This window comes from Cucurbita pepo, chromosome 17 (assembly GCF_057944985.1).
Source record: "Cucurbita pepo subsp. pepo isolate OVF chromosome 17, ASM5794498v1, whole genome shotgun sequence".
Taxonomy (NCBI): domain Eukaryota; kingdom Viridiplantae; phylum Streptophyta; class Magnoliopsida; order Cucurbitales; family Cucurbitaceae; genus Cucurbita; species Cucurbita pepo.
In genome coordinates, this window is record NC_141814.1 from 12,356,738 (window position 1) to 12,366,681 (window position 9,944).

General features: G+C 34.8%; 1 protein-coding gene across 1 annotated transcript; it reads right to left on the reverse strand.

Annotated features, from left to right (window-relative positions):
- Window positions 1-814: 814 nt before the first annotated feature.
- WDR55 (transducin family protein / WD-40 repeat family protein) lies at window positions 815-8,253 on the reverse strand. Its single transcript, XM_023659314.2, has 16 exons — window positions 7,872-8,253; window positions 6,241-6,337; window positions 6,128-6,160; window positions 5,890-5,954; window positions 5,697-5,784; window positions 5,529-5,601; window positions 4,827-4,933; window positions 4,347-4,389; window positions 4,114-4,170; window positions 3,682-3,758; window positions 3,460-3,508; window positions 3,319-3,365; window positions 3,150-3,223; window positions 2,474-2,529; window positions 1,639-1,739; window positions 815-1,198 (listed from the first exon to the last, which is right to left on the reverse strand). The coding sequence occupies exons 2-16, from the start codon at window positions 6,333-6,335 to the stop codon at window positions 1,192-1,194; spliced, it is 972 nt and encodes a 323-aa protein (XP_023515082.1). The 5' UTR covers window positions 6,336-6,337; window positions 7,872-8,253; the 3' UTR covers window positions 815-1,191.
- Window positions 8,254-9,944: the final 1,691 nt, after the last annotated feature.

Below are 9,944 nucleotides of genomic sequence, written 5' to 3' on the forward strand. Positions count from 1 at the left end.
TTATTCGAACTTCACAAATCATAAGTTCAACTCTCTCAACGTAACATAGTACAAAAAACATGAAAAATACAATTCGCTTTGACCAGTTAATTTCGACCTTAATTAGAACGCTCATAGTAAGTGAGTACGAGTTGGGATGGGAACGTCCCAACTTCCCATCCCTAACAACATTGATACATCATAATTGGTTGCTATGTTTGGTTATAAGGATTGGAAGAACAGTGTTTGGTTGGTGATGTGTTAATTGAAAATTAGAAGAGAATGAAATGAAGGAGTGAATGAAGAAGACATGTGAGAGTTCATAAAAAGGGGACCAATATGAGAAGAGATGGCTTTATGATATATTCTTTGATTCTTTCATTTTGTACTCTTCACTGTTTATGGGACCAACTTCAAATGTTCTTATTCGTACCCTAAAAAACTAAGGAATCTAAATCAAAATGGTCCATTTTCAATTCAATTTCAATTTCAAGATGAACTAAGTTGAGATCATAACAAATGCCCATTTTGTATTATTGGTAGGAATATTGTGAAGTGAGATGTCTTTTCTTCATCACTAATTCACTGTCCTAATCTTTATTGCTTCAAATAATGTTTCCAAAAACATAATAATTATCACTTTTTAGTGTTTTTGCTTCTACTTCACATTATTCTTTTTTCCTTCTTATCTATTTTATAACATTTGTCTTTAATTTCCTTCCAAGTATATGCCTAAAAAAGTCGAGCTGTGAGAAGACGAGATGTCAGGTCTACTTCAATGAGAAAAAGTCAATCAATTGGCCCAAAACTCGACCCCGAACTCATAAGAAATGACTAAAACGAAAGGAAGAAAAATCTATCTCATTCGATATTTAATTCTGAATCGAAAATTATAATCCAATAATAACAATATGAACATAAATATCCAACATCCAAGGAAAACCAAAAATGTTACAAAGCCAAGATGATTTTTTTTTAAAAGAAAAGTGTAGCAAACGCACCTAACCACTCTCTCTTCAACAGGTTCATGGAGAAAATCAACAATCACTTGTTGGCACCATATATCAAAAAATTGCAGTTGTAGCATCATATTCAAACCCATATAAATACTATCCTAAATGAACCCAACATCAACCTAACCAGCATACTATAAATTGACGATTTGTTCAAACCATTCTTTGGATCCTTCCTACGCTTTAGGTCTTCTCTCTTCTAGTCCCTGCAAAAGGCATAAGATTGTTCAACTAGAGTAGCCAGAATACTCTGTTATAGACTTGATAGGTGATGGATGAGATGTAAAAATCTGATGTTGGCTTCTTGATTTATTTAAATCTGAAATGATCTTGAAGGAGTAATCCTAAGTATAATATGTGATGTTTCCCTAAATATAATATTTTTAGAGCGAGAGAGGATTGTCCCATGACTTCACCATATCATTAATTATGTCACCTGGTATAAACCAGCAGTCGAGAAATAATGATTTAGGACAATCCTCCCTCGCTCTAAAAATAGGGGGAAAAAGGAGAAAAACTGTAACTATCGGAGTAATTTGTCCATTTCACTAGATTTAAGTCCTATTTCCAACCACCTAAACCAAACAAAATGTTTGCAGCCTAATTGTTGTTTCAATTGAAGTCCAAATCCAAATGCGGGGCTTACATGAAAGCAAATAGATTGTCACTGGCACTTGCACCTGCAGCTACCACGGCCGGACCATTTGAAACGTTTTCAGAACTTTGCAATAAATCCATATCCCATAGCTGCATAAACAATAACACAGATATTAGAGTCTTGATATGTCATAAACGATAAACTGGCAACAAATAGGAAGAGAACAAAAAGAGTTGAAGACGTGAAACCAAGTGTGAGGCCTCCCTAACTCTAAATGGCAATTTCAAATTTAAAAAAAAAAAAAAAATCCTGTTAATTTTTATTCACCAAGAAGAGACTTTAACCAAAATAAATATGAACTATTACATCATTGTTTAGAGGCGATTCTGACAATGCTTCAATCTAGCTTAAAGGTAGAGGTTGATGTTCGGGAGACTATTGAAGAAGTTGCTTTAGACCGTTTGTTTTGGGAGGGGTAAGACTCTGTGGCAGACCAGCTCCTTACCTGCTTTATGATTCTTCTGGTTGAAATGGAATAGGAGAAGGTTTCTCGGAAGATATAGCAGATGGGAGGAACTTGACATTCTTTAATGCTTCTGCAGTTCTGTTTGGTCTCTTCGTTCAAACTTATTTGTAATTGTCTATTGTTTTTGTTTACCAAAAGTTGAGGTTCTTTTTAGTATATTTTCAGTGTTGCTACTGCCCTTTTGATAAATCCCTTCTTTTTATGACTTTCCTTGTTTGTAGTTCTTTCATTGAAATGAAAATTGGTTTTCTTTTGTATCAAAAAGGAGAGAAAAATGCTAGCAAAAGTTTGGGATAGCCAAAATGAAATCAGCAGATCAAAACAGTTACAACGAGAGAGAAAGAGAGAGATGATTACCTTTAACATATAATCATGTGAAATACTGCCGAGAAACTTCTTATCATGGGAAAAAGCTACAAGACAAGACAAAACTGTTAAAATGTTATACTAAACATTTCCCATAAATTTAAGTAACTCAGTGATTGAACAGAGTGACGGGGAGAGAGAAGAAGAAAAAGCAAATCATTGAGTGTTGACAGACCATAAAACACAAATCATACGCGAAATTAGCAGTGAAAGAAACTCGAGGTCGTTAATTCATTCATAAAATAAATATGGATTACTAAGTATCTGTTCTAAAAAGCCGACTGTGGCGCGACTCCTGCGCCTCACTTAAAAAAATGAGGCTCCGTTAATGAAGCCCGCTTGAGGTGCACGCCTTAGTGCTTGTGGAGTGCACCTAAATGACTTGGCGTCTTACTTCCTACTACTTAAAAAAAGAATTCTAAGTTGTCAGGAAGAAATCAAGGATATTCTTAAAAACTAATCATTTTTCCTTCCCATCTAGAATAAAAGCCTATTTTCGTACACTTTTCATCTCTTATTATTTGTAACAGTATTTTTCTTCATTTTAAAAAGAAATTATACAAATTAAACAATTGTGTGCCTCATTAAAAAAAGCTCAGCATTTCTTTTGCACCTCGAGCTTCAAAAAACTTTGATTAATATCAGCCAAAACGGAAAAACATCTTACCAAGCCGCTCCACAGGATAGTCAGAGTGTTCTGCAATTGGTTGGATTATTCTGTTGGGTAATACGCCTACCAGACTGATGAAAAAAACATTGATGAAAAAAACATGAATAAGTGAACTATAACAAAGGGAAGATAAAAATACGATGCCTCTATCCACCAAAGTTCTCACCTGATGAGTCCACTCTCAGATGCAGCAACGACCCTGTCTTCATCAAGCTAAAAGGAAGGAAAGAACTAGCACTGTAATTGAAAGATTTCTTGACGATACTAAAAAAAGGACAATACTGCTAGACATTACACAAATGCTTACCTTTAGCAACGCATTCACAGGGTTTTGAGAGAGATCAACAAAGCGATCACTGAAGAAGAATGAAGTTAAAACAAAATAAATAAGGATTAAACCAACGAAGGAAAAGAAGAGAGGTAGCATTAATATTAATACACCTTAGCACAAGCAGGAATTCCTAGTTTCACTAAAATGATCAGACCAAAACATTATACATATTCAAGAAAAATCATCATATATGTACACCTGCAGTCCTTGAAGCAACCCCATGAATACAATAATAGAGTTCCAGTTTGTGATCCACAGATGACCTTACGTCCATTCTGACAAAAAAAGAAAAAAAAACATGAAATAAGCTAAAATTACAGGGAGGTGAAGTTGGATGGCTGTGGTTATGGTGACCAGAGGTTCAGAAAAGGCAGTTATGGTTTATGGGAGAGGGGAGAGCATTTTTTTTCACCAAAGTTTCCTGAATGATGCGCCCATATGAACTATATTACTCCGAATTATATTTGAACCAGATTTGTCAGCCTGGTTTCAATCTTCGCATTGGAAAAAACAAAATTTACGAAAGATGGGGAGGGAAATAAGATTTCACCGAGCCCCAACGAACTTCCAAAACAAATATGTAAATGCATGACTGAAATATGATTGCTACTTCATCATACGTAAAGCTACCTTCATGATAACAACAGATAGCAACTCAACTTCTGAAAACTCGGACCGAGCATGGACCTGCACTTAAATAAGACTAATCAACGACAAAAGCAAAATAAAATTTTTTAATCAACTTCAGAAAACTAATATCAAGTTTAAATGTGTATGCACACAGAAACGGAAATAGTTAAAAGATGGTAGTTAACACATTGTAGAGGCACAAATTATGTCGAAACAAACTTGTAACAGCTAACCTTGTTTCTCCTGAGGTTGCAAACAGATAGAGTCCCATCTCCACTACAAAAAGAAAAAAACGATAAAATCATGAGGAAGAGGCAATATAATATTTTTAAAAAAAAAAAAGAGGTTTACTATAACGGTATCACCTAATTTCTTAATATAATCCACGATGCATTCAATTTCTCCAAACTGAAGAAGAGAGTAGTATCTAGAAGACGACAAATAGGAATTCATAAAATTGCTTCTTGACACCTTATAGATTTATTTATGGCAACTCTTCATAGATAGAAACAACATTTTTAATTTCTAACTTTAGGTGATCTCAAACCTTCATAAATTAAATGGAAAAATTTTAGCAAGAGATAACAAAACCATTGTCATACCTCAGTCTAGCAGCAAAAAAATCCTAAGGCTCAAGTTCAACAAATTTCAAAAATGTTCCTAGTATTAAGTTAATAAAACTGGAGATAAATAATAGTTATAGCAAGGATTACCTTGTAGCCAAAAGTTTCATGGAATCAGACGAGTAGGTCATATCTGAAATATAATCTTCATGAGCTTCAAACGAATTGCAGCAAGATCGTTGTCTGGTATCCCATACCTTGAAGGAACATCAGTTAGTCAAAAAGACATTGGAATGTCAAAGAAAACCACAACATTTGACATCAGTTACTCGTAGCCTATTACTGAGTTTCCTCCGTTCTACAACCATTTACGGGTGCTCAAACAATAAGTAGCGGCATGTCACAGTCTCAGTTGAGTCAAAGTATACAGCTTTAGCTCAATGAATAATAAAGTTAATGTGACTAAAGACCGTGTTGTCCACATCAAGTGTCTCTTCAAAAGGGACCAGCAATCTAGTATACTGTATACGTCAGTTCAAGTTCCTTGGTTATCAATCCAATAAGTCTTTATTGCATTAAGCCCTTGAAGTTGGGCCGACCCTATCATCTCTATCATTCGTTCTTCTATCTAATTTTTTTGAGACCAAATCAACCACGGTAGAATGTCAAAGCTGTAATTACTCGGGGCCAATTCTATAGGTAATAATAATATTGTGCTCATTAGAAACTCTGGTGCTCAAAATCTCTATTTTTTAAATTTTCTACTTTTCCAAGTCAGTTAGATCTTCAAAATAGTGACGACACGTAAAATTAGGAAACAGAAAAGAGAATGACAAGGACAAAAAAAAGAACCTTGATACACCCATTGTCATCTCCTGAAGCAATGGTTTCTGAAGTTACGTTGACCAATCTATTGACTGCATCACTGCAAAATAAAGTGGACTGCCTTATTACTCTATTTACATTGCATTGAATATGCATGATGATGGAAAACTTCAAACCAATAGAAAAGGAACCTACTCATGAGCATCTTCAAGACGAGCAATAACAGAACCAGTCTCCACATCTGTAGCAAGAATGGAATGGTCTGGAGAACCAGTCAAAATTGCTGATAACAGACCATAAACCAATCATTTTCAGGTCAACATCGAAATATCCTGCCAGGGAAAGTACAAAATAATAGGGAAGTAACAGCAATCAAAAAATGCAATACCACGTCCGCCATTGATGAATCGAACAGCTCTGCAAGATTCACTATGTGCACGAACTTTCAAGAGCCTAAGATAGACAGAAAAAAAAATTTAAGCGAGCATGAATAGACTAGCTTGGTTCGTTGGCACAGTCACTTTGTCATCTCATGATTTAAAACTCGACTTATATTGTAGGTTAGAAGACTTTGATAAAATCACATGAAGTGCATATTGATGGGGGAGATGATGAGATTTCTATACCTTTGGGGTAAAGCATTTGGACTATAACGGTACCTGCAAAGACGAATATACTATTCAATATATGATCAAGGAAAACAAAATAAAATAAAATAGAAACCTGGAAGAGAAAGTACAAGAGAAGATTGCCGTCAATCAGACCAGCTGCGACCAACTGCTCAGACGGATGGAAGTCCAAGTCAAAAGGAATGCCTCCAAGGTTTACTTCCATGTCTGTAAGGCCGTATCAATGTCAAAAAAAATTGTTTTAAGAAAGATAAAAGTTCAGAGGCAATAGATGCTACCACTGGCCAGCTAAAGGAACATCTTATGCCTAACTATTCATAACTCAAGGCAACATGCAGCAAGTCAAATATGATCATATATAACAAGTCAAGCAACACTCATACAACACAAGGAGTTAAAGCAAATCAGGTAATGTCATAGACAATAAGTAATCATACCTGGTGATGGAGAGGAGGGTGGGAAAGACCATTAGCCCTAATTAACTAAACAACCTAGTTTTTGAGGTCAGTCTACAAGAACAACTCCCTCAAATACAAATTTTAAGGCTCCAAAAATTTTTGAAAGCATCATGAGGAAAACTACCCATTTATTTACACTTGATTAACAACAATTCTAAACCTCAACTCAAAAAACTAATAAATTAACTTCAATTTATCTAGATATAACAAAACACGCCCAACATTCTAAATATATAAAGATGCAAGATACTTCACAACAAACTCAATCCATAAAGGTAGCCTAAAAAGTCTATTACAACCTATGCAACACAAAAATAAAAATTAATAACTAAACCTTGAATTAAAACAAAAATTTCTACACACCAACTAATTGAATCCAATTAACAAAAAGAATATCTAAAACATCAAATGGTCTATCCCTTTCATGTCTCCTCTTCAGCATCACCAAGTTCATAATAGTCATCATCACCTGCAAAATCAGTTGGTGAGCTAGTACATAACACATACTCAATAAGTACCTAAGACATGGGGAGCAATCAAAAAACATAGAGCATGCAATGAAAAACATCATGCTTTTTACATGCAAATAAACATGCTCTTTCTACATGAAACAAGTAAAGAGTTCAACATGATCAACACAGTAAGTCATGCATACTCAATATTTACTCAAGCTCAATGAGAAAACTCATCTCCACTAAGTCTCTAAACACTCATATTTAGATCTCGCAAAGTTCTTTGAAACTAACTCCGAGTTTCATTGACCCCTGACCGTTTAAAGTCAGGGTCTCAATACTTTTCGATGGTGCACCCTTGAGCATTTGTACCCAAAACCATTTTTACCCAAGACGCACCAATGACTTAAGGACGTATTGGCCCCTCCCCAAGCACCCCAATAGTTGTTTTCAAAACTCATCCTACTGACCCTTAACTTACTACACGTTCTAGATATCTCCTTCAGGAAGAATACCTCAATCAAAACCGAAAGACTCTTCAAAAAAGGATGCTCTTACCCAAAAACGACCTTAAACCCTATTTTAACACTCCGAATCAATCCGAAACTACAAAACTACACAGAGAGAGCTTCAAAGGATTGAATACTGATCTAATACACTCTAATTGAGTTTGAAAGAGTCTAGACCACAACATTACCCAGGATCGCCACCACTAAATGGCCCCGAAACCTAATTGATTGGTGTTCGAAATAGCCAAAACCTCCAGAATTTGAGCCCTTAGGGAATGGCAACGAAAATATAAGGCTGATTTAGCGTGAGTCAGTGCCAAACCTTGCCGAATGAGAGAAATTGGTGGCCTGCCAAAACGCAAGGAGCAGAGGCCACGCCGCTGGTCGGGTTGTTAGTAATTACTTGCAGTCACGAATCGCCAGAGATAGGAAGACAAATAGCCGCCTAAAGTTCGTCTGAACGAATCACTGCTCGTGATGGGCTTCAACGAAGAAGAAGGAGCTCGCGCCGTCACAACTCGATCGTGAAGTTTGCCCCACTGCCGTCCGGGGTTCGTAGTGGTGTGGCCGAGGAGTTCGCGGGTCACTCGCTGCGGCGCCGAATCGTTGTTCGCCAAAGAAGCAAGTCCCCGGAGAAGATGAAGAAGAAAGGGGCTGGGTGGCTGCACAAGCGAGAGGGCTAGCGCTTCTTTAACTTTTCTTTTTCTATGTATATACATATATACATATATATACATATATACATATATATTTTTTTTTTTCACATTAGGGCCGATTGATAAAAAAAAAAAAACCCGAGTTGGCATCGAGTGACGCTTAGTCTTCTAAACTTTTTCAATCTTGCAATTTTAATACTTAGACGCTCGAACCCTTCCAGAACAGTTGAAGTTACTGCACTGAAAAAAGACACTTGTTGTTAATCAACCACGAATTTTTACTCGAACTATTTCTTTAGAACGAGAAATAAGCACAATCAGGTCTCTCAGATGTATCGTGCTCCTTTCTTGATTTGTTCTACATAAATAAAATATCTTCTATTTTTATTCGTGACGGGAGCTGGAAAAGCATCTACAAACAAAACACCATACCCATATAGCAACTTGCCACATGTCTCAGTTTATCACGCTCTTCGTATAATTAGATTACACGTACCATATAGCATTTTAAAAATTATATTATTAATTCCTTAGACAAAATTGAGAGTGCCAAAATTTTTGTTTTATAAAAATTTTATTATGTCGATTTATTTGTCCAGTTATTAAAAACATCACCACGTAAAATCGTCTTATTACTAAGAGATTGAGATAATTGTAGATAAATTTCGAGAGTCATTAAATTATTTACTTGTGCATAAAAAATAATTTTAATTAAAATGATAAAATTAAGTAAAATATTTTGAATTAAAGACATAAATATCTAGAATTTAATAAATTAATAAATCGGGGAAGAATCTATTGATTTAAAATGTTTATTTTATTTAAAATTTCACGTACCCGTTGTCATTGTTCAAAATTTCAAAAGTACCACGGTTCGATCTTTCCTTTAGAATCTCGTGTGACCGAAACTGTATATCACATCTTTGACTTGCGTTTGTAACACGTCAAGGTTCATCCTTCCATCAAAAAATTTTACGGTTTGATTCACTTGTAGTGAATATATAAACAGTGAACAACCTCTCTTCTATCCCGACATTTTCAAATGTTTAAATTTAAATATTTTTTAAGTACGTTATGTTTTGTCTTCTTGTTGTTGGGTTTGGCTTTATTTGTTATTTTCTGTCTAAAAATTAAAAAATTATCTTAAAATCAATTAAACTATTTTAAATTTATTACTTTAATAATATTTTACAAAAATAAATATCTACATTTTTAACTTCCAAAAATAAAAGTTTTGGTTGCTTATTTTCTTTTTAATTAAATGAAATTATAATTAAAATTATATTTTGTATAATTTAATTGAAAGGAAAAGCCAACGACCCTACCAAACCAATCAACCTCAAATTAAATTAATGGAATTTTATTTTCAATAAATTTTCAAAAACCGTTGAAATTTGTTGTGGGCCCCACCATTACCGAACCCCAACGACACCGCCACTTGTCCCAATAGAATCACATCGGTCACCATATTAGTTGACCACGGCTCTTTATAATGGTACGATATTGTCCACTTTGAGTATGAGCTCTTATGGCTTTGCTTTCGCATTCCCAGAAGATCCCATACCAATGGATATAATATTCATGGATTATAAACTCATGATCATTCTCTAAATTAGCAGAGGTAGGACTTTCATCCAACAATTACAAAAATTTCAGTAAATTCAACAAAATCACATGGTATTATGAAAAGAATAAATTTAATTTTTAAAAATTACAAAATTGGAAAAGAAATTTGAAAA